Source organism: Bufo bufo, chromosome 2 (assembly GCF_905171765.1).
Source record: "Bufo bufo chromosome 2, aBufBuf1.1, whole genome shotgun sequence".
NCBI lineage: Eukaryota > Metazoa > Chordata > Amphibia > Anura > Bufonidae > Bufo > Bufo bufo.
The window spans coordinates 217,634,030-217,660,117 of NC_053390.1; the positions used below are offsets into that span (position 1 = coordinate 217,634,030).

The 26,088-nt window shown below is 46.4% G+C and overlaps 1 protein-coding gene across 1 annotated transcript in view; it reads left to right on the forward strand.

Moving 5' to 3' along the window:
- The first annotated feature begins 1,139 nt into the window (after positions 1–1,139).
- DDX55 (DEAD-box helicase 55) overlaps positions 1,140–26,088 on the forward strand; it is a 71,837-nt gene continuing 46,888 nt past the window's right edge. Inside the window, exons 1-5 of the mRNA XM_040416210.1 lie at positions 1,140–1,277; positions 8,746–8,796; positions 9,629–9,715; positions 12,599–12,690; positions 20,736–20,798. Of these exons, the coding sequence (XP_040272144.1) occupies positions 1,170–1,277; positions 8,746–8,796; positions 9,629–9,715; positions 12,599–12,690; positions 20,736–20,798 (401 nt within the window). The 5' untranslated portion in view covers positions 1,140–1,169. The remainder of the gene's footprint in view (positions 1,278–8,745; positions 8,797–9,628; positions 9,716–12,598; positions 12,691–20,735; positions 20,799–26,088) is intronic.

Here is a 26,088-nt window from a genome sequence, read left to right on the forward strand (position 1 = left end):
CATTGCACCCTCGTGGAATTCTTGCTCGTGTGAAAGGGGCCTAAGGGGGCAACACTTTTGTAAAAGAGCCCTAGGGGGAAGCACTATTGTGAGGGGACACTACAGGGACATAACTGTTGTGTAGGGGCATTAAGTGGACTGGGCGCGATTGGGCAAGTATAGATAGTCAGTAGGCGGAGTTGGAGGCGTGGTTTAGCAGACCTCCCAAGTGTCCCTCTTTTGGAAGCAAATCCCTCTGTCCCTCTATTTGATCTGAAGTATAGATTAGCATTATTACATTTACAATAATGATCAAGAAAGTGTTTGCCTGGTTCCTATCTGTATATTTGACCCCACCTTGTATATTATTTCATAATTTAATGCAATTTGGATTTTAGAAATTTCTATGTTCAGATCATTTTTGCACTATTAAAGTGTATAAATATACAGGAAAATGGACTCTTACACAATGAATTATAAAGCTAGGGCTACTCGGCAACCTGGATTTCTTGCGACTGTTCATTTGGGAGCGCCGCTACTCAGCGATCCTGGCAGTGTCGCCCTGTAGCCCTAGTCTAAGTGACCGTCTTTGACCGTCCAAAAAGTTGGGAGGTATGGTTTAGTGCAGGGATGCCCAACCTGTGGCCCTCCAACTGTTGCAAAACTACAACTGCCAGCATGCCCGGACAGCCTACAGCAGGGCATGATGGGAGTTGTAGTTTTACAACAGCTGGAGGGACGCAGGTTGAGCATGTCTGGTTTAGTGTACTACAATCATTAGCTGCTATGTGCGCCACTGATATTGTTCCTCCTTTGGATTTGCAAAGGTTGGGAGGTTTGTATATAATGACATAGTTATTACATTTCTCTCTACTACAGAACTACTGCGAATTACAGCTAACTGGCAGCATTATGAACATGGCGCCCCCTGCAGGCACTTAACTGTATTCTGTAAACGTGTAATACCTAAGGGGCAATTACAGTGGAACAGCACAGAATATTTTAATTGCTTTATAAATCTAGTTTAGGATTAATAACAATGCCACATTCCCGCTTTCCATTTATTTCCGCTGCGGTTTTACTCTTTATTTTTAATATATCCGGAACCTGTTTCTTGCTCTCAGTTTTCCAAGGGGACTTTTTAACCGGGTGCACACTGGCTTCACGTGCGAGGCTGTGGCTGCAGGAAGATGGAGAACGTTACAGAAGGGACTTGGGACTCTTTGCCGGAGAAGCTGAATGACCAGATCCGCCAGACTCTGAGGGAGCTGCGCTTCACCCACATGACGCCGGTGCAGGTATTGCTGCTGCCCGCCCTCCATCTTGTCTTCTCTGTGATCGGGCATTGTGCGCTGATATGCTCCTCACAGATGACACTGGAGGCTGCACATGGGACATGTGGCGACTTTTTATTTATTTTTTTAAGTAATTTTTTTAATGTAACTGCAGTACCCCGGAAGGACAACTGCAAAGTGTTAAAGGGCTAGGACCCCCACTGATCGTGAGAACAGGGCCCCGTACCTAGTGGAGCCCCCGGAAGTGGATGGAGCTCCTGGTCAGAAATGTCTGCTGCTTCATTCATTTCTATGGGAGTTCCGGAGATAGTGGAGCGCTGTACTAATACTTTCACACTGCGTCGTTGGATACCGGTGTTCTAACAAAAAACCTTACCCTGTGAAAATCCCTTACCCCTCGTCACTTCCGGTGACGTGGCCGCATCGGACATTACGAAGGTCAGCTGGAGGAGGGGGTGTGCGCATCAGCACAAGCGCACTACCACGGGTAAGGTAAGGTAAAATTACAGAGAGCGATGCGGGAGAAGCGGCCACCAAATGCGCATGCGCAGGGAGAGACCGACCTGATCGAAGTCAGCCAGCAATGCATCTGAAGCGCTGTGTCCACGCGTGGACACAGCGCTTCAGATGCATTGCTGACTGGCTTCGATCAGGTCGGTTTCTCCCTGCACATGCACATTTGGTGGCCGCTTCTCCCACATCGCTCCCTGTAATTTTACCTTACCCGTGGTAGTGCGCTTGCGCTGAGGCGCACACCCCCTCCTCCAGCTGACCTTCGTCATGTCCGGTGCGTCCGCGTCACCGGAAGTGACGAGAGGTAAGGTTTTTTGTTAAAACACTGGCAGGCAGTTACATTGCCGGAACTGCCTGCAGGATCCGGAAATCTGTGTGCAAACGGATAGCATTTGTTTCTGGATCCGGATGCGGATCCGTCTGACAAATGCATTGAAACACCGGATCCGTCTCTCCAGTGTCATCCGGAAAAATGGATCCGCTATTTATTTATTTTACATTTTTTAACCTCTTACGGACACAGGGCATACAGGTACGCCCTGATTTCCTGGTACTGTACGCCCTGTGTAGTTCCGTTTACCGCCGGGCGGTGATCGGAACTGGGTGCCTGCTGAAATCAATCAGCAGGCACACTGGGTCAATGCCGAGGGGGGTCCTGTGACCCCCCCCCCCCCCGTATCGGCGATCGCTGCAAACCGCAGGTCAATTCAGACCTGCGATTTGCAGCACTTTTAGAAGTTTCTGATCCCCCGCGGTCAGTAACTTCAAAATGCTTTTTTTTTTTTTTTTTTTTATGTTTAAACCCCCCCCCCCTCTCTCAGGATGTCCAAGCTTGTAAAGCAGAGTGTCAGCACATTGCACATGGCTATAAGGGAAAATAATAGCATTCTTAATACAGTCCGTAGGGACCGCTGTATGGAAGAGGTTAACAGGGAGGGAGCTCCCTCCCTCTCCCATCAGGGGCTGCTGTGCCTTTTCAGCCCCCGATTCTTGACGGGATCACAGAGGGAGGAGGCCCCCCCCCCCCATCACCTGCTGCTCTGTTGTGGCAGCGAGTGATGGTTACCATGGCAACCAGACGCCTTCACAGGCTTCCGGCTGTCCATGGTGCTGATCAGACTTCTGCTAAAGGCAGAAGTCTGATGAGACTAAGTAAAGTGAAAATACAGTACAGTACACTATATAGTGTACTGTATTGTATTATACAGACATCAGACCCACTGGATCTTCAAGAACCAAGTGGGTCTGGGTCAAAAAAATGTTTAAAAAAAAGTGAAAAAAATGTAAAAATAAAAAAACACTTATCACTGATTAAAAAAAATAATAATTCCCTACACATGTTTGATATCACCGCGTCTGTAACGACCTGATCTATAAAACGGTCATGTTACTTTCCCTGCACGGTGAACGACATAAAAAATAAAAACTATGTTGAAAAAAACTGTCTCTCAGACTAAAACATGATTTTTTTGTTTCAAAAATGCTTTTTTTGTTAAACGTAAAAAAAAAAAAAGTTGACATATTAGGTATCGCCGCGTCCGTAAGAACCTGCTCTATAAAAATACCACATGACCTAAACCCTGAGGTGAACACCGTAAAAAAAAGTAAAATAAAAACGGTGTCAAAAAAGCCATTTTTTTGCCACCTTACATCACAAAAAGTGTAATAGCAAGCGATCAAAAAGTCGTATGCCCCCCAAAATAGTGCCAATCTATTTGTCATCTCATCCCAAAAAATGATACCCTACCTAAGACAATCGCCCCAAAAATTAAAAAACTATGGCTCTCAGACCAAAACATGATTTTTTTAATTTTTTTTTTAAATGATATTATTGTGTAAAACCTAAATAAATAAAAAAAGGTATACATATTAGGTATTGCCACGTCCGTAAGAACCTGCTCTATAAAAATACCACATGACCTAACCCCTCAGGTGAACACTGTAAAAAAAAAACTGTCATAAAAGCTATTTTTTTGCTACCTTACATCACCAAAAGTGTAATAGCAAGCGATCAAAAAGTCATATGCACCCCAAACCCGAATTTTTGGTAAATTTTGTATTTTTTTCTATAAATAAAAAAGATTTTTTTATTTTACTCCATTTTACCAGTGTCATGAAGTACAATATGTGACGAAAAAACAATCTCAGAATGGCTTGGATAAGTCAAAGCGTTTTAAAGTTATCACCACATAAAGTGACACTGGTCAGATTAGCAATAAATGGCCTGGTCCTTAAGGTGAAAATGAACCCCGTCCTTAAGAGGTTAAAGGTCTGCGCATTCGCAGACCGGGAAACGGGATCCGGTTTTCCGGAACACTTGGTATCGGAACCGGCATTAATTTACATTTCAATAGAAATTAATGCCGGATCCGGCATTCAGGCAAGTGTTCCGGAGTTTTGGCCGGAGAAAATACCTCAACATGCTGCGGTATTTTCTCCGTCCAAATACCGTAAGGCTGCGTTCACACGGGCGAGTATTCCGCGCGGGTGCAATGCGGTAGGTGAACGTATTGCACCCGCACTGAATCCTGACCCATTCATTTCAATGGGGCTGTTCAGATGAGCGGTGATTTTCACGCATCACTTGTGCGTTGCATGAAAATCGCAGCATGCTCTATATTCTGCGTTTTTCACGCAACGCAGGCCCCATAGAAGTGAATGGGGTTGCGTGAAAATCGCAAGCATCCGCAAGCAAGTGCGGATGCGGTGCGATTATCACGCATGGTTGCTAGGTGACAGTCTATGCACTGTATTATTTTCCCTTATAACATGGTTATAAGGGAAAATAATAGCATTCTGTAAACAGAATGCTTAGTAGGTGATCAATTGAGGGTTAAAAAAATAAAAATTAACTCGCCTTCTCCTCTTGTTCGCGTAGTTCCCGGTCTCTTCTTTACTTCTTTAAAGATGAGCTATGGGCTAAAGGACCTGTGGTGACGTCAGATCACATGCTCCAATCACATGGTCAATCACCACGGTACCGGGAACTACGCGAACAAGAGGAGAAGGTGAGTTAATTTTTAAAAATTTTTTTAACCCTCAATTGATCACCTACTAAGCATTCTGTTTTCAGAATGCTATTATTTTCCCTTATAACCATGTTATAAGGGAAAATAATAACATCTACACAACACCGAACCCAAACCTGAACTTCTGTGAAGAAGTTCGGGTCTGGGTACCACAGTCGGTTTTTTATCACGCGCGTGCAAAACACATTGCACCCGCGCGATAAAAACTGAACATCGGAAAGCAATCGCAGTCAAAACTGACTGCAATTGCATTCCTACTCGGGCGGGTTTGCCGCAATGCACCGGGACGCATCCGGACCTAATCCGGACACGCTCGCGTGAACCCAGCCTAAAAGTGACTGAACTAAAGACATCCTGATGCATACTGAACTGCAGGTGTGAAAGTACTCATAGCTATCTCAGGCGTTTCCCTCAAAATGAATAGAGTGGCGGTGCGCATTTCGGACCAGTCACTCGGTCCATTTCAGGGGTCTCCATGGGGTCTGTTCTCTTGATCGGTGGGGGTCCCAGCGGTAGGACTGAAATCTTATCTAATAGTTATCCCCTATCCTGTGGACAGGGGATAATTTTCTCTAACTGGAATATCCCTTTAATTACCATTGACAAAGTTAATGCAACGGTTATTGAGTTAAATGCTGCAATTTGCTTTGTACATGCACAAGGGGTTTTCTGACTTTTTTCTTATACTGATGACCTAGCCTCAGGATAGATCATCCGTATCTGATCGGTGGGGGGGCTGACACTCATGTCCCCCACGCATCAGCTGTTTGTGAAGGCTTCGGCACTCCCCCTCACAGCTTACCACATTGTTTAGTGGCTGTGCTTCGTATCGCAGCTCAACGCCGTTCACTTCTATGGAGCTGAGCTGCGCCTAGGCCTTGTGACCGGTGAACGTGACGTCACTGGCCTAGGGTAAGCTGCGAGAAGGCCGTGGCGCTCTTCGGAGCACTGTGACCTCCTTAAACAGCTGATCGGCGTGGGACCTGTGTGCCGGATCTCCACCGATCAGATACTGATGACTAGTGTTGAGCGAACTTTGTGTTTTAAGTTCGGCGTCTGAAGTTCGGGTTTATGTTATCGAAGTGTCCCGTTATGGATTCCGCTACCACAGACCATAACGGAATTTAGAATCCATAACGGGATACTTAGATAACCCGAACTTTAGACGCCGAACTTAAAACACAAGTTCGCTCAACACTACTGATGACCTATCCTGAGGATGACAATTGGTGACCAGGCAGCCTCCATACTTTAAGAAGGATTGGCCTCCTGTTTCTAAATTTCCGCACCCCTCAGTTCAGGAACTGCGAAAGACTTATGCCTCATGCACATGACCGTATACGTTTTGCGGTCCACAAAATCGTGGATCCTGGCCCGTGTGCATGCTGCTATTTTAGAATAGGACATGTTCTATCTTTTTTTTGCGGGGCTGCAGAATGGACAGCCGCTTTGAAATGAATGGGTCCACATCCGATTGCAAAAAATGTGGATTAAATGTGGACAAAAAATAGTCGTTGCATGAGGACCTCAGTCGGAACCTTCTTGCAAGCCTGTGATTCTGCTGCTGAGAGACTGCAAAGTGTTTGTTTTTTGTAGAGAAAGGGGAGTACTACACTGCTCAAAAAAATAAAGGGAACACTTAAACAACACAATGTAACTCCAAGTCAATCACACTTCTGTGAAATCAAACTGTCCACTTAGGAAGCAACACTGAGTGACAATCAATTTCACATGCTGTTGTGCAAATGGGATAGACAACAGGTGGAAATTATAGGCAATTAGCAAGACACCCCCAATAAAGGAGTGGTTCTGCAGGTGGTGACAACAGACCACTTCTCAGTTCCTATGCTTCCTGGCTGGTGTTTTGGTCACTTTTGAATGCTGGCGGTGCTTTCACTCTAGTGGTAGCATGAGACGGAGTCTACAACCCACACAAGTGGCTCAGGTAGTGCAGCTTATCCAGGATGGCACATCAATGCGAGCTGTGGCAAGAAGGTTTGCTGTGTCTGTCAGCGTAGTGTCCAGAGCATGGAGGCGCTACCAGGAGACAGGCCAGTACATCAGGAGACATGGAGGAGGCCGTAGGAGGGCAACAACCCAGCAGCAGGACCGCTACCTCCGCCTTTGTGCAAGGAGGAACAGGAGGAGCACTGCCAGAGCCCTGCAAAATGACCTCCAGCAGGCCACAAATGTGCATGTGTCTACTCAAACGGTCAGAAACAGACTCCATGAGGGTGATATGAGGGCCCGACGTCCACAGGTGAGGGTTGTGCTTACAGACCAACACCGTGCAGGACGTTTGGCATTTGCCAGCGAACACCAAGATTGGCAAATTCGCTACTGGCGCCCTGTGCTCTTCACAGATGAAAGCAGGTTCACACTGAGCACATGTGAGAGACGTGACAGAGTCTGGAGACGCCGTGGAGAACGTTCTGCTGCCTGCAACATCCTCCAGCATGACCGGTTTGGCATTGGGTCAGTAATGGTGTGGGGTGGCATTTCTTTGGAGGGCCGCACAGCCCTCCATGTGCTCGCCAGAGGTAGCCTGACTGCCATTAGGTACCGAGATGAGATCCTCAGACCCCTTGTGAGACCATATGCTGGTGCGGTTGGCCCTGGGTTCCTCCTAATGCAAGACAATGCTAGACCTCATGTGGCTGGAGTGTGTCAGCAGTTCCTGCAAGACGAAGGCATTGATGCTATGGACTGGCCCGCCCGTTCCCCAGACCTGAATCCAATTGAGCACATCTGGGACATCAAGTCTCGCTCTATCCACCAAAGTCACGTTGCACCACAGACTGTCCAGGAGTTGGCAGATGCTTTAGTCCAGGTCTGGGAGGAGATCCCTCAGGAGACCGTCCGCCACCTCATCAGGAGCATGCACAGGTGTTGTAGGGAGGTCATACAGGCACGTGGAGGCCACACACACACACACACACACACACACACACACACACACACTCACACTACTGAGCCTCATTTTGACTTGTTTTAAGGACATTACATCAAAGTTGGATGGAGGCCACACACACACACACACACACACACACACACACACACACACACACACACACACACACACACTACTGAGCCTCATTTTGACTTGTTTTAAGGACATTACATCAAAGTTGGATCAGCCTGTAGTGTGTTTTTCCACTTTAATTTTGAGTGTGACTCCAAATCCAGACCTCCATGGGTTGAAAAATTTGATTTCCATTTTTTAATTTTTGTGTGATTTTGTTGTCAGCACATTCAACTATGTAAAGAACAAAGTATTTCAGAAGAATATTTAATTAACTCAGATCTAGGATGTGTTATTTTTGTGTTCCCTTTATTTTTTTGAGCAGTGTATAACCACCATCATTGTTGCTGTCCCTATGCTGCTGTTGAGAGAATATTGCACTGTGAATCCTACTGTGGAATTGTGCTTTGCTGCTATTTGTACTGCTACCCGTACCGCTATCATCCACTTAGACTTTATTTATAGCAACTAATAAGCCTGATCATTGTCTCCACTATCCATTGGTCCTGTCTTGCACCCAGCAAGTCATCTAACATCAAAGCCCCCCCAACCAACACCAGGCAGGAGCCACAGTATCAGGGTGTACCCAGAGGGAAGAAAGGGTGCAAACTCCAGCCACAGCATGGCCCTCAGGAGCCGAAACTACTACTCCTATCCTCCACCCACTCCTCCTGGGCTGCTGCATAACCCTACCTTCAAGTACGGGATCTACCTCCAGTAGGCAGTGCCACCAGACCCATCTATAAATGATAGTGCCAGCAACACCTCTGGCAGCCGAGTGCCCTCCACATAATCAGCGCCTGCATAGTCTGTATTTAGAAATAATGTAAAAAGCAAATCTGAATTCTAACTTGTAAAATGGCATTCCCAGACTGTACCCTGATCCTATTATGTACCTGTCATGCAGGCCGCAACCATCCCGCTATTTATGAGCAACAAAGATATCGCCGCAGAAGCTGTGAGTATCGCAACCTTCCTTACACCATGGACCCTGTTCACACTTTGTTTCTTGTTAGCGAGAATGTCTATGTAAGAAATGTTCTCTGATTTACACCTAATTGAAACTGAAACCTCTGATGGATCCCAGTGCATAGGCTTAAGTTGGCATATGGAAAAAACGTAGACTGACTTTTCTTCTTTCTTTTACTGTAACCATCTTTGGGCCTCTTGCACACGAAAAAAATGTTTTCCGTTTTTGCGCATTCCGTTTGCGGAACCATTCATTTCAATGGTTCCACAAAAAGAATAAAACGGAATTTACTCCATATGTATTGTATTTCCTTACATCCATTCCGCTGAAAGATAGAACTTGTCCTAATATTGCCTACAAATAACAATCTGTTGCTCCATTTAAGTCAATGGGTCCGCAAAAAATACGAAATGTATACGGAACACATGCGTATGTCATCCGTTTTTTGCGGATCCATGCCCACTTTGCCCATGTGTATACTGTTAAAACACATTACTGTACATTACATTAATGATTAAAAATTGGAGATTTTTTTGTGGAAATACGGAACAGAAACAAAAAACTTAACGGATCCGTGAAAAACGGACCGCAAAAGCCATACGGTCGTGTGCAAGAGGCCTTATAGGAAAGTACGGCAGTCTACTCTGCACTTTCCTATACAGTAAAAAAAATAGTCCCAGCCTATCCTAAAAGGAAGCTCTTTTGGCTTATGCTGGATGCATGGGACCGTACTGATGCATTTGGCCGAAGTGTGAACAGAGCCTTACAGTTGTCAGTTCTGTTTGATAAGTGTTTGTTCTAAATCGTATTTTGGTCCCAGATTACTGGAAGTGGGAAGACTCTGGCCTTTGTGATCCCATTGTTAGAAATACTTTTGAGAAGAGAAGGAAAACTAAAGAAGCATCAGGTAATATCATTGTCAGTTCATGGATCTTGCTTAGTGCAGGAATTGTGTGTCTAAGGCTACTTTCACATTAGTGTTTGTTGCGGATCCGTCATGGATCTGCAAAAATGCTTCTGTTACAATAATACAACCGCATGCATCCGTCATGAACAGATCCGGTTGTATTATGTCTATGTCCTATGATGGATCTCAATAGCTGAATTGAAAACCCTAATGAGAAAGTAGCCTAACATGTGAGTACTACCTACCTGGCCATCTATGACATCCTTCACTCTGCCGTCTTCATTCCTGACCTGAAGCTGTTAATAGAATCCTAATATAAGGTCACCATGTTAGAGCGCCGTAATCTCGCGGCATGTCAGTGCCGGCATAGTGTTCCTTCCCTGTGCTGGCATCAGCCTCAGGGAACGAACTGCGCATGCGCTAGTTGCGAGATTGTGGCGCTCTAACTTGGTGACCTCGGGAGCAAGGAGGAGATTCGGAGGATGCAGGCGGTGCTGGACTCCTTCAAAGTGAGGGTGGCTGGGCTCCAGAAATGTTAGTAACAGCCCCTTGGGCTCCTTACTTGCCTTATATATATATATATATATATATATATATATATATATATATATATAATATTATTTTTTATTTTTTGCCTAAATAAAAGCACACAGTTATGGGGACTGTATATTGCGGATGTGCTAGCGGCGATCTAGCAGCGCATGTCCGTAGCTCTATAGGCAAAATCCAGGTGACAGAATTCCTTTAAAGGGCTTCTGTCACCCCACTAAACAGTTTTTTTTTTTTTTTGGTTACTTATAATCCCTATACTGCGATTTATCCATACATACTGTAATTAATCATTTTGGTTCAGCAGATTATGTTAAAAACGTACTTTTATAATATGTAAATTACCTGTCTACCAGCAAGTAGGGCGGCTACTTGCTGGTAGCAGCCGCATCCTCCTATCCTGACGTCACATCTACACCCGGCGCAGGCGCATTGAGGAAGGAGCGGCCGAGCGAGCGTCCACCTCTCAGTGTGCCTGCACCGACTGAAGACAGGTACGGCTCAGGCGCCAGATTTTGAATGCAAACAGGGCCAGCAGACGGGATATTTCTCTGCTGGCCCTGTCAATCAACATGCGGAGGGGGCGTCTTTAGGATAGGAGGATGCGGCTGCTACCAGCAAGTAGCCGCCCTACTTGCTTGTAGACAGGTAATTTACATATTATAAAAGTACGTTTTTAACATAATCTGCTGAACCAAAATGATTAATTACAGCATGTATGGATAAATCGCAGTATAGGGATTATAAGTACACAAAAAAAAAAAAACTGTTTAGTGGGGTGACAGAAGCCCTTTAAGACCAGTGTCTAAAACGCTGGTCTTAATAAATGTGCCCCTTGGTCTGGTTAAAGAGACAGTGCTCTGCTAAAGGGCTCATGCACACGAACGTGGTTTGGGTCCGCGTCCGAGCCCATTCACTTTAGTAGGGGACACAAAAGATGCGGACAGCACTCTGTGTGCTATCCACATCCGTTGCTCTGTTTTGTGGCCCAGTGAAAAAAAGATAGAACATGTCCTATCCTTCTCCCTTTTGCGGACAAGAATAGGCATTTCTATAATGGGTAGCCCGTTCCGTTCTCCAAATTGCAGAACGCACATGGATGGCATCCGTGTTTTGTGGATCCGCAATTTGCAGACCGCAAAACAGGGCTCATGCACGCGGATGTGCTGTAAGTCTGCATCCAAGGCAGTGCACTCATCCAGCCAGAATCCTACTCTGTACTAATGAGAGACAGGCAACCCAAATTAGCTGTCTGCAGATGGATATTTGGCTTGGCATTTTTCCTTGTCATATCCCAAGGTTTGTTAAAAAGCCAGATTTTAAATCATAGGTAGCTACTTCCACAAGGTGGCGCTACTGAGATGGTACTCTTTTCTTAGGAGATACTTCTTTGCATAACAGTACTGTACCAAAATGACAATTTCTTAATAAAATCCCCTCCTACTGCGGGCCTGCATATTCTGTCCCACTACTCTTCAGCACCCAACCCCAGCCAGGAGCAATTCCTCTGAATAAGTCCTTATTATCTCGGTATTCACTGTCTTTCTACTCGCATTCAGTCCCTCAAGGGTCTGTGTGCTGAAGCACTTAGGAGTCCCTTAGGCCACATGCACACGTTGTGGATTATGTGCAGTTTTTCCATGTAGTGAATTACAGTACCAGCAAAGAGATTACACTAATGTCATGTACACTTAGCGGATTTTTTCAAATTAAATAGCAATTATGTCAATTACGTTTGTGGTTTTAGCTGCGGACTTCGCCCTTTTCAATGGAAAACTGCATCAAATCCGCAATTAGACATTGTGGATTTTGGTGCGGATATGCTGCTGAAACGCACAAAAATCCACATGGAAATTAGTGCGGATCTTATGTGCGTGCAACCGAATTCATGTGCAGGTGGCCTTAGGAGCTGACAGGTTCCCTTTAGGCTGCCTGCACGCAGAAAATCTGCACACAAATTAGCACTATTTATCGCGGTTTTGTGCTTTTTTTTTTTTTGTTTGTTTTTTTTGGTGCGGTCTTTATGTGGTTTTTGGTGAGTATTTTCTGTTTATGTTAATAACCTCATTGAAGTCTATGGGGACAACCACTATATAAAAGGTGTCGAATAGCACAAACCATTGCTATGCTGCAGATTTCCGCATTTAAACAATATGCAGAGTGTACATAAGATTTGGCAAATCTCATTCACTTTGCTGGTACTGCATTACGCTCTGGTTTTTCTGCAATGAAAAAAACGCATGTAACCTGCATCGTACCCTTAATGTGGATCCAACCAGAGCTTCTTATTATGCTGTATAAGGTGTAATACCTTTTCTTTTTACTATCACGTAGGTTGGTGCAATAATTATCACTCCGACCCGGGAACTTGCAATGCAGATTAACGAAGTGCTCTCTTACTTCACCAAACATTTCCCCCAGTTCTGGTAAGTCCTAATTCTTCAGGGGTTTTTCTCTTGACTAGAGGCACTTTTCCACCTCATGGCACTGGCTCCATCCTACTCTTTTTGCCACTACTCCATTTTGGTAGCTGGTAGTTTGTTTTCCACTGTGGATATAATATCCCCCCAATATAGCTGGTTGCAGTGTCCTGTCGATTTTCTCAGACCATTTGGTGGTCAGCAATGTGGTCACGTGACTTTCATGCCACCGGCTTGGCTTGCTTGGAACCTCCTTGGGTGTGCCGTACCAAACAAGTATTATCTGCAATTTTGGCCTAGTGGAAAAACTGGGCAAAGTGGAGTACAGCAGAGCTGGTTCCATGCAGTGGAAAAAGGGGTTAATAGACCTCTTTCTTCTGGTTCTAGTATTCTTTCAAGCATTTGTTATTATCTTGACCATGTATTACATATTTAATTTGCGTAGACACTAAACAGTACTACATCCCGCTCTGAGGCAGCAGCCAGGGTATATGTAGCTGATGATGATTGCTGGGACAGCAGGAGGAGGTCTGTCTTCTTAAGATAACTCCTTTTAATATTTTTTTTGCAGAAGTAAGGCTCGGTACTGCTGAGAAACATTATTTTTTATTTTATTATTGTACCAATTTTGGGGAAATTGAGTGTATGAGTTAGGGTCTTATATGATATACATCATATCATTAGCATTAACAGAAAGTTGAATGAAGTGATTATATCTCTTATTAACCCCAACCAAAGCTGACTTTATGCCGAGCAAGTCTGGGTTTAAAAACGGCTTCAAATGGGTAAGAGAACAGCATTCCTTGGGCACTGGCTTCTTTGGGGCCGTGAAGGCATTTGATTCACTTTTTTTTTTAAATCAATTCGTTTTTATTGAAACAATAAATACAGCATATTACACCAACCACTTCGTTGTTTTTTTTTTCTTTCTTGCATTATCCACCATGTGAAATCAGAGTACAACAGTAACCGTACCAATAATGACACACAGTTTATCCAATATCAGTACAAATGTGTATACATGCTAAAACATAGATTTGAAACAAAGGATCATACATATCAAATCCCCCCCTAATCCCTTCCCCCCCCCTCCTTGCCTAACTCTCCCTTCCCTTATAACTAGTCTTGATTTTGACGAGCCTATATAACCACATGAGTGTGAGATAACCAATCACTCCACAATTTTTCAAACTTTTGCGGACATCCTCTCTTCACATACACCCCTTTCTCAAATATCATCATGTCATTCACCTTCCGTTCAAACTCACTCAGTGTAGGCGGACTTCCCTGGATCCACCTCATGGCAATCAGTTTCCTGGCCACATATAGCAACCTCCCCACAGCTACCTTGACCGACTCATTTCCTCCAATCTCTGACACATATCCTAGTACACACACCTTTGGGTCCATTTGGATTCTCAATGTCATTCTACTATTAATCATATTTCTTACCTCCTCCCAATAATTACCAATTACTGGGCACGACCACAGCATATGCAACAGATCCGCTCCCTCTTCCATACATTTTGGACACCTGTCATCAATTCTTACTCCAACCTTTTTTAAAAACACCGGTGTTTTGTACACTCTATGTATAATAAACAGCTGGGATAATTTGCCCTGTTCGCTCAAGGACACCTTGGGGACTCCTTCCAATATATCTTCCCACTTGTCTTTAGACATAACCCCCACGTCAGCCTCCCATTTTTTCATTCTTGTGAGCGGAAACCCCTCCAGGAATTTTCCCAATAAAAGAGCATACATCTGTGATATCAGCCCTCTTTTCCCTCCTCCTGACGGGAGAACAAGCTTATGAACCACCTCCATTTGAGCAATTGCACATCCTTTCCGCAGTGTGACCCCAAGGGCATGCCTCATTTGGAGATATTGATAAAACCATCCCTTAGGAACATTAAATTCCTGCTGCAGGTTTTGAAATGTCTTGCATACCTTATCCTTGATTAATTGGCCTATTCTCGTCACCCCATAAGATTCCTAAGTCCTGGTATGGCAAAAAATTCGGGCAACAGATGATTCTTTCCAATAGGGGAAAGTTCACTAATTCCACCTACACCTCTTATCTGCTTCACCTTTGCCCAAACTTTTTTCATAAGTTCAATAAGAGGGAGCTTTTCTCTCCCAGCATGCATTCCTGAGCCTTCCAGAATGCCCATGAGGTCACGACTGCCCAACCAGTGTTGCAATATCTGCCCTGTCATATCTGGAGCTTGTAGATCAATCCATCCCTTAAAGTGTTGACATTGGGAAGCCAGAAAGTAAATCCATGCATTAGGGACAGCCAGGCCCCCTTCCGACTTAGGATATTGCAATGTCTCCAGTTTAATCCTAGCCTGCCCATATTTCCAAGTAAGATCCCTAAATATAGAATGAATTTTCTTAAATCTATCCTGGGGTATCCAAACGGGAGCATTATTCAGTACATAAAGCAACTGGGGCATCATAACCATTTTTAAAAGGTTAACTCTACCTACAACCGAAAGAAAGTCTACACCATGACCTCACTTTAAGCCTGAAAGTAGCTAGCAATGGGGATAGATTAAGGTCTTCAAAATCCGATAGTCTCGGTGTTATATATAGTCCCAGATATTTAAATTTATCCACCCATGGCACCAGGCTATTTGCTTGTCTACCTGACAAAGCCTGCCCATCTATTGGCATCAAAGAGGATTTTTGCCAATTTATCTGAAGTCCAGAGAATCTACCAAATCTGTCAATCAATGCCATGGCCGCATCCAGGGACGCACCAGTATCGCCCATAAAAAGCAGAGTATCATCTGCGTACATAGCCACTTTATTGTGCAACCCACCATATCTAAACCCCACTATATTCGTTGATAAGCGAATATGCGCCGCAAGCGGTTCTATTGCAAGAGCAAACAATAAGGGCGACAATGGGCATCCCTGTCTGGTGCCCCTGGCCAGGGCGAAACAATCTGACAACCCTCCATTAGCCCTAATTCTCGCCTTAGGACCAGAGTATAAGACTTTTACCCACTGACTGAATCGTGCTCCAAAACCCATATTTTCCAAGACCCCCCACAAGTAGCTCCACTCCACACTATCGAACGCCTTAGCAGCGTCAAGGGCAAGCAAGGCTCTGTCACCACAGTTATCCGCCGGAATATTCAAGCTAGCATACAGCCTACGGAGATTAATAGCCGTCGATTTCCCAGGCATAAAACCCGTCTGGTCCGGGTGCACTATAGTCAGAATTACTTTGGACAGCCTGTTCGCCAACACCTTCGCCAGGAGCTTAACATCCGCTGTGAGAAGCGAAATTGGTCTGTATGAATCCGGTATTTTAGGATCCTTCCCAGGTTTAGGTATAACCACAATTATAGCTTCCTGCATCGAATGTGGTAGCGAACCTGCCTCCAATGAGTGCTCAAGCACCTTAAGTAATTCCGGGAGTAATATCCCTTGCAGCTTTTTATACACCTCCACTGGGAGTCCGTCTGCTCCAGGCGCCTTACCATTCGCCATACCCCCAAGCGCAGCTTCCAGTTCCTCCAGTGAAATCGGCTCTTCCAGCCTTACTCTATCCTCTTCTGACAGCCTCGATAACTGTGCCTCCCCTAGAAATTCATTCAGAGCCACCTCAGAACTAGAGCCAGTAGAAGCATACAAAGATAAATAAAAGCTTTTTAGAATATCTAATATTCCTTTCGTATCCTGGCTATTGTTCCCTCTGCCATCTCTCAGTTCCTGAATGCAAGAGGAGCCTCTCTGAGCCTGTGATACGACCGACAACAGATGACCTACCTTTTCACCTTCTTCAAAGGATCTCTGGCGGTAGAAACTTCTCTTTCTCTCAGCCGCCTGCACAAAATGACACCTCAGCTGCTCCTGAGCAACCGCCAGCGCCTCACTGTTAATCAGGGTGGGGGATCTACCAAACTCTCTCTCCGCCTCAGCCGCCAGTACATGCGCCTTAACGTCAGCCTCCCTAGACCTAGATTTATGCTTATTAATTTCTTTTATTAAGACTCCCCTTAGGAATGCTTTCATGGCGTCCCAGACACCCGGTACCGTGGCTGTCCCTGTATTAATAGCAAAAAACTCCTTAATTTCAAGAGATATCCTGGACAGACCTCCCAGCACACTTAGCCAATGTGCGTTACACTTCCACAGCCTCGGTCCCTGTCTGAGCACCCCCAGGCACAAGTCAATCTGCACCAGAGAATGGTCAGACAACGACCGAGGATGATAAACAACATCCTTGACCAGTGGCAGCATTATATCATTGACAAGGGCCAAATCAATACGCGATAGCGAATGATGCGTGGCAGATCTGCACGAGAATTCACGCTTATCAGGGTTACGCAGTCTCCATACATCATGCACACCTATTTCACCCATAATATTTCTAAGAGCCACACTCCCCGGTAAACCCCCTGCTCCTTGCACCCGGCATCTATCTAGGGAGTCCTTTAGCGTGCAATTAAAGTCCCCAACCAGTAGCCACGGCAGCCCAGGGAAGTCCGCCACAAAATCCATAATCTCTCTTATCAATGGGGAAGCAAACGGTGGAGGCACATACACCGACACAAGCACCACCTGTATCCCATCCACCTTACAGACCACACACACATATCTACCATCCGCATCCACACATTCCTGCATATGTTCATACCTAATGCTACTATGCACAATCATACTAAGGGCTCATTCAGACGGCCGTATGCTGTCCGCAAAAATACTGAATGCTATCCGTTTTTTTGCAGATCCGTTTTTTTGCGGATCCGCAAAAAAACGGATAGCATTCAGTATTTTTGCGGACAGCATACGGCCATCTGAATAAGCCCTTACCCCTCTAGAGTGAGAAGAATGGGTTGAATGTAACGCATATGTCACCCAATTTTTACTTATCCAGTGTAAATTTTCACCAATCAAATGCGTTTCCTGAAGACAACATATAGCCGGCTGAAACCGCCCCAAGTATTGAAAAACACACTGTCTCTTTCGTGCATCTGCCATTCCTCTCACATTCCAGCTTAAAACTCTAATCACCTGTGACATGATAGAACTTCAGACCATACTTGGATCTCACATCCCATTCCCACTTCCTCAGCTCATACTTCAAGACCATATCTCTTCCCCCCAACTCCCTACCCAACCTACCGCCCCCCTCCCCCCCTTTCCCAATCAGATTACTATAACTGGGGAACATTTTCCCTATGGTATCAACCTTACATATTAAAACTGGGCCATATGAAAGCAACTTACCCCCCAACATATAATAATCATAACAGATTATAACAACATCTCTCAGGTAGAGAATCCTCTCCACATCTGAGAAGTCCATTTTACTCTCAACAGCCAACTCCCTCCACAGGATCTACCTTGTGGTAGCATTACATAATACACTTCTTAACTGGCGCAACCTTTATAGCAACCTTAGAGTGCAAATGCAAATAAACATTGAACATAAGAAACTATATCTTAGCCTCCTTCAAGTGTTCGGGGCCCCGCTTCTCAATTGCTGCTCGTGGACGTCCAGCCACTGCGTTGCCTCCTCCGGATCTTCAAAGAATCTGGTGGATCCCAATGCCACCACACGCAGTTTAGCAGGAAACAACATAGCATACTGTACTTGTAGACTTCTCAGCCTTTTCTTTATATCCATAAATCTGCTTCTCCTCCGCTGTACTTCATTGGAATAATCCGGAAATATGGACACTTTCACCCCGTTCAGGACCATCTCCTCATTGTCCCTTGATTGCCGCAGGATAGTGTCCCGGTCTTTAAAGTGCAGGATCTTCGCCAGCATAGGACGAGGTGGTCTGCCTGGCGGGAGCGGCCGCATGGGGACTCTGTGCGCCCGCTCCACCGCATACAGGGAAGATAGACCTTTCTCCTTAAATAACTGATGCAACCATTTCTCCACAAATTCTGTAGCGTTATCTCCCTCCGTCTGGCATTCCATTTTCTGGCATTCCAACAATCCGCAGGTTGTTCCTTCTGGACCTGTTCTCCAGATCGTCAGTTTTAGCGTATAAAGCAGCTATGTCTTTAGCGGTTGTTTTTGCCGCCATTTGCAGAGGCCGAACATCATCTTCTATATTAGACACCCTTTTCTCTAGTTCAGAGGTGCGTTCAGATATCTTATGTAGGTCGTGTCTGATTATAGACACATCTGACCTCAGGCTACCAACTTGTACAGAGAGCACCTTCAGGGTACTGTTGCAGCTAGCGACAGCAGCCATAATATCTTTTAATGTGGGCTCTTCATTAGCCGCATCTTTGGGGCCTGCCGTGCTTGTGGCTGGACGTGTAGGGGTTAATGGCGGCCACTCCGCCGCATCCAGGGTCTCCCCCTCCAGGGATCCGTCCTCATGTTCAGAGGAATTCTGCATCTCTGGCTCCTTCTCCTCTGCCCAGTCTCCCGCCCCGCTATCAGCGCGGGCGAACTTGCTTAACTTTGCGGCCGCACTCTGGCTCAGTTTGAACTGGGAGGCCGGCCCCTCTTCCTCCTCGGCGCCATGCTGGCTCTCCTCCGGCCTATCGTATCGCGGCCCTTTGCTTGATTTTCGCGGCATGCCGGGATCCTCAAATTCACCCCCGCACTCTCCGGTCTTCACTCACCCACCAGGTAAGCAAAATTGCTTGAAATAGACGCTGCTACCACATATAAATCAGGATACCTGCAGGAGCTGTGAGCGTTGCGTCCTACTCCATACGCTCTCAGGCCACGCCCCCATTCGATTCACTTTTTAATCGCCTGCCTCCAGGCAATATCGTTTAAATGGGTCCAACTCAATTATGTGGCTTCCATGGCCAATGTCTGTGTCTGTTACATACCATAAAACGGTTTTTAGCTCTGTCGGGCCATTCTGCAGGGCTGCCCCCCTGTGACCAGCCCTATTTCCATTCATCTCTGTGGGACCTGATGGAAATAGCCAAGCGCCATCTCCGGGAGTCTCACAGAGATGAATGGAGTAGCGCTACGCATGCTCAGCATGTCTCTCTGTTCACTTTGGGGTTATGGGTTCCCCCATTGTCCTGATCAGTGGGCATCCCAGTAGATTGGCGCCTACCAATCTAATATTTGCCCCTTTTCCTGTGTATAAGGAGTAACTTCAAATTACTGGAATACCTACGTTTACATGGTCACAATTACTTTTAGTCAGTATTAGTAAGTCTTTTGTGTCTTATTTTGAACCAAAACATGTTGATTTTATTTTTTAGATATGAATCTTTTTTTACCTATATGCAAAATTATCACAGCTCTCTAGGACGTACCGTTTCTGAGATATTCCCAAAAAATTACCTACATTAGCCAATACAAGCCTGCAAGTCCGGTCACATGTCCCTTATCATCCAATAGAAGCTCGCAGGTCCTTAGTCTCCACATACACACAGTTTTACTCCAGGTTTCCATAACAACCCAGCCATTTTTCTTCACTGCTGTAGGTCAGCTTTAGGCTAGGGCTACACGACGATAATAAGTCACACGACACATAGGGCACAACTACACTGCTACATGTGTCACACGTTTTTCTAATGATAGTCTATGGTGTTGCACTGCGACATGTGACATACTGTGACGCAATAGTCGCAGAAAAATTATTCTCGCTCACCGTTAAAGGGGCGGGCTACTGTGAAGGTCAAAGTTAAGGGGATGGGCTGCTGTGGAGGTCCCATTTTAAAGTGGCGCGGCACTGTGGGGGGGGCAGTATTAAAGGGTGGGGGAACTGTGGAGTTCACTGTTAAAGGGGCGGGGTACTGTAGAGGTCACTGTTATGGGGGATACTGTTGATATCTTTTAACGACACACACACAAACATTAAATGAAATAGATGAAATATACCCGTGCGAAGCCGGGTCCTTCTGCTAGTGTTTATATATATATATATATATATATATATATATATATATATATATATATATATATATATATATATATATACACGAATGCAGTGACTTTGTATTTCATCGTACTGTTTATAATCCATTGTATATGATTTATAAAAATAAATAAAATAGCAGTAAGTAATGTAGAGTTTAAGTTCAGGGTTTTGCTCTTTCAGTCAGATCCTCCTTATTGGTGGAAGTAATCCTGTTGAAGATGTGAAGAAATTTAAGGAACAAGGGTAAGTAGACGTGTTTTGTATTCTAAAGATGTGCTGGACTTATAGGCCTAGCTCAGCCCAATGTAATGATACCCTTCACTTAGCGATCCCATTGCTTCATTCTGGAGAGAAAAGTACTTTTAATTCATATGCCAAGCAGTTAAAGGGATTCTGTCACCTCCCCTAACCGAAAATCCGATTTTAAAGCAGTCATGTAGCACAGCTTACCTTGAATTGGCTGTGCTCATTTATCTTGTAATCCGTCCAGTAGTTTATGATAAAAACGACTTTTATGTTTATGTAAATTAGCCCTGAAGGTGCCCAGAGGGGCGTTTTGTTAGCTTTAGTGTGCCCAGTAACGCCCCTCTTACGGTGCCCAAAACGCCTTCCTTCCGACGGCCTAACCGTCCACAGCCTCTCATCCCTCTCATCCCCCTCCCTCACGGCCGAACTAACTCTCGCGCAGGCGCAGTACCCACTGAGGGCTGCGCCAGTGTGATCTGCAGGAGACTGAGGGCAGGAGCTTCATCTTTGTCACTGGGCATGCGCCGAGCCCAGTGACGTCAGATGCTCGCTCTTCCCTCAGTCAGCCTGGTGAGGAAGCGCAGAGGATTGCCGATCGGCTGCTGCACCCTGCGTTTTCTCCAGCCTGTCTGCCTGCCAGAGTGAAGCCAGCCAGCGATTTCTTTCCCCACCCTCCCTCCTGGAAAGAAATCCTTATTTTTTTGGAGAAAATAGGTATTATTATACGCAGGGTGCAGCAGCCGATCGGCAATCCTCTGCGCTTCCTCACCAGGCTGACTGAGGGAAGAGCGAGCATCTGACGTCACTGGGCGCGCATGCCCAGTGACAAAGATGAAGCTCCTGCCCTCAGTCTCCTGCAGATCGCACTGGCGCAGCCCTCAGTCGGTACTGCGCCTGCGCGAGAGTTAGTTCGGCCGTGAGGGAGGGGGAGGAGAGGGATGAGAGGCTGTGGGCGGTTAGGCAGTCGGAAGGAAGGCGTTTTGGGCACCGTAAGAGGGGCGTTACTGGGCACACTAAGGGGAACATAACGCCCCTCTGGGCACCTTCAGGGCTAATTTACATAAACATAAAAGTCGTTTTTATCATAAACTACTGGAGGGATTACAAGATAAAATAGCACAGCCGATTCAAGGTAAGCTGTGCTACATGAATGCTTTAAAATTATGGGATTTTACTAGTTTATGACGTAAAGTCATGATTTTATGAAAGACACGGAGGCGAGTATTGCATCATCTTTACTGAAAGCCACAGCAGCAAAGAAAAACTGAAAACAAATTTACATATTGCCATAGCAACCGTCCCTCCCACCTTAGTCCTGTATATAATGTCCACAAGCCCCTAACACTTCCTCTTTCTTGGCGGATGCCACTCCAACCGGACCGGACACTGTATACTCCAAACTGAACCGCATGAAACCGGAACCATACGAACTTGAAACATCTCAGAAGAGACAACAGCAGTCTTCTTCCGGAACCTCTGGAAAAAAGGTAGACCTCTGATCCCGCAACCTTAGAACTGGAACAGGCCGAAGCTACATAACAGAAACGAGCGGGAATAATCCATCAGCGGATTCATCCTACAAAGAAAAGAAAATATGTGAAAGAGAATGCTCCATCTGGACGACACGTGCAAGCACGACAAATCAGCAAGAAAAAACACAATAATACAGAATATCACAAAAGAAACTGTACATCATAATAAACAATAACCCAAGGGGGGGAAAATACCTAAAAGGTAGGGCAATACTCGCCTCCGTGTCTTTCATAAAATCATGACTTTACGTCATAAACTAGTAAAATCCCATAATTTTATTTCAAGACACGGAGGCTCTTATTGCAAGTTTAAAGCTGTAAAATAACCGAAGAAAAAGCATGTAGAGACGGGCGAAAATAGAATTCCTTAACAGTAGAAGCCCGAGACCAGTCGGCGATCTTCATGATGTCCTCTAGACGAGCCCCAGACACCAACATAGAGGTGGAAGCAGCACTCCTAGTAGAATGGGCTGTGAAGACAGAGGTATCCACACCTGCTAGGGACATAGTCCATTTAACCCAACGCGCCAGCGTAGGAGTAGAAACCGGGGCAAACGGACGTCGATATGAGAGAAACAACTGAGGGATCCCCGCAGATCTATGCAAGGAGGTCCTAGCCTCATACTCCCGGAGACAATCGACCGGGCAAAGGTTCGGAAAAGCCGGAAAACTGGGATAAGAAACTGAACGGATATGTTTCTTGGTCCGACGGGAAATATTGAAAGTGACTCCCTCCGGTGAAAAAGACCTGGCGTCAAAATCTAAAGCCCTGACATCTGAGACTCTCTTGCAAGAGATAAGGCAAAAGAGGGTAACCAGTTTGGCCGAGAGCTGGCGAAGGGAAAGTTGAGAATTAGATGGCCAAGTAGAGAAAAGATCTAAAACCAAGGAAACATCCCAGGTAGAAGAAAAACGAGGCCGAGGAGGCCGAGACATACGAGATCCCTTGAGGAGACGGCATACCAGGGGATGTTGACCCGCAGGACGTCCTTCGAATCCCTGGTGGAAGGAAGAAATCGCAGACCGGAAGAGATTTATCGTACGATACGCCTTACCTTCCTCAAATAATGATGTCAAAAACTCTAGGACGTGTGATACAGGAGCTGAAAGGGGATCCACACCTCGTGCCACGCACCAACCAGACCATGATCCCCAGGCCGCTCTATAGGCCCTCCTGGTGCCCGGAGCCCACGACTGTTCCAAGAGTCTATGAGCTGCATCCGAAAGATCCTCGCTTTGGCTGAGGCGCCCGATATTCTGCATGCCAGCAGGCGGAGAGATCCTTCTAACAGTAGTGGATGTCGCGCGCCTCCGGAGTCTAGGAGAAGATCTGGGTAGTCTGGAAGAAGAATCGGTGGTAGGATGAGTAGGTCCAGTAGGTGAGGAAACCACAACTGGGAAGTCCAAAACGGCACAATCAGCACCAACTCCGCTTGTTGATACCGCACCTGAGTCAAGACCCGGGGAAGCATCGCGAACGGTGGAAAAGCGTAGAGGAGAGGTCCGCGCCAATCCTGCAGGAATGCGTCCACTGCCTCTGCATCCGGTCGCCAACTGAAGAAGCGCGGTAGCTGAGCGTTCATTCGAGAGGCAAATAGGTCGATATAGAATGGACCCCAGATGGATGAGATTTATGAGAACACCAGCCCATCTAACTTCCAATCGCTGCCATCCCTGAGGTAACGAGAGTTCCAGTCCGCTTGGACATTCTGCAGACCAGGCAGATACTCCGCCACTACCGAAATTTCCTGGTTGAGACAGAAAGACCAGAACTCCTTGGCCAAATGAGACAACATGCTGGAGTGGGTACCTCCCATGAAGTTGACATACCGGACAGCAGACACATTGTCCATACGAAGGCGAATGCAGGCACTGGCGATGTCCTTGGCAAAACTGCGGATGGCGAAAGATCCGGCTAACAGCTCCAGGGCGTTGATATGGAGTGAGGCTTCCTCCTGAGACCAACGTCCTCCGGTGGAGACTCCGTCGCAATGGGCCCCCCACCCGAGCAGACTGGCGTCTGAGTCTATCGTGAAGTCCGGGCGCGGACCGCAAATCGCCTTCCCATTCCAAGCCTGAAGATTCGAAATCCACCAATGCAGCTCGTCCCGAGTTTCCGAATCCAGCGAGATCGTGTCCGCGTATGAGGCACCGGATTGAAGGTGTGTGTGTTTCAGGCGCTGAAGAGCCCGGTAGTGGAGGGGGGCCGGAAACACCGCCTGAATTGAAGAGGAGAGGAGTCCTATGATCCGAGCCAGATGGCGAAGTGTAATACGGGGGGTAACCAACGTCTTGCGTAGTTCTTTGCGGATGGACTGGAGTTTTGACTGGGGAAGGCTGAGAGTCTCCGAGATGGAATCCACTGAGAAACCGAGGAATTCCATAACTCTGGAGGGAGTCAATAAAGACTTCTCGTGGTTGATGAGGAAACCCAATCGAGATAGAAGATCCATCGTCACCTGCAACTGAGAAAGAAGAACAGAAGGATCCTGATCCATTAGAAGTATATCGTCCAGGTAGATGATCAACCTGATTCCACGACTGCGGAGCCAAGCGACTACCGGACGCATAAGCTTGGTGAAGCACCAAGGGGCCGACGACAGGCCGAAGGGGAGGCAAGAGAAACGCCATATCTGCCCTTTCCAACGGAAACAGAGAAGGTCCCTGGAGGGAACAGCGACCAGTACGGTGAGATAGGCGTCCTTCAGATCTAATTTCACCATCCAATCTCCCTTGAGGAGCAGATCCCTGAGGAGGTGAATACCCTCCATCTTGAAGTGCCTGTAGCGCACAAATCTGTTCAAGGGTTTGAGATTTATGACGGGGCGCATCTGTCCCCCTTTCTTCCGTACGAGGAAGATACTGCTGAGCAGGCCCACTGAAGAGAACGGGACCTGCTCGATGGCGTTCTTGTGAAAGAGCTCTGTTAGTTCCTTGTCTATGGCCTGAGACGTGGCCCCGGAGGATGGGATAGGAGGGGGAAACGGGATATGATGTGGGACCTGGACCAGTTCTATCTGGAATCCCCGTATTGTGGATAGAACCCAACCGTCTGATGTGATCGACTCCCAGGCATGAGAAAAAGTTGGAGTCTGCCCCCTACACAAACTGGAGAAAAAGGAAGAAGAGGGAGACTTACCAAGGGGACGACGGAATCCGGAACCTCCTCTGAAAGGCCTGCGGCTAGGTGCACCTCGGGAGGGGAAGAAACTTTGCGACTGCCTGGAGTTCTGGAAGGAGGGTCGCTGAGAGAAAGGTCTTTGACCGTAAGAGCCTCTACCCGAACCACGGGCGTGGAATGAAGAGCGGCTGGCCGAACGGCCCCTGTAACTGCCGGCCCTTAAGGAAAAACTGCTCTGGAACACTCTCCTCATGGACGACTGTGCCTTGTCCAGAGCAGTAAAGGCACCCACGAATCTGCCCATGTCCTTAATGAAGGGCTCTCCAAACAAAAGACCCTGTGCTTCACCTGCGGCCTCAGTGAGGGCAAGATTGACTAGTTTTGGTTCAATTTTGAACAGAATAGCTTTACGCCGTTCTATCGACAGGGAACTATTGGCATTGCCCGCAATACATATGGCTCGCTGGGCCCATCCCCGGAGTTCTTCCGGATCTATGGGCGTATTAGCCTCTCTGGCGATTTCCGCCATCTCAAAAATTTTTGTCAACGGACCAAAGACGTCCAGGAGCTTGTCCTGGCACGCTTTAAGGGCCGATTCCAAACCCCTTCTAGGGTTCCACCCAGATTTTGCTAA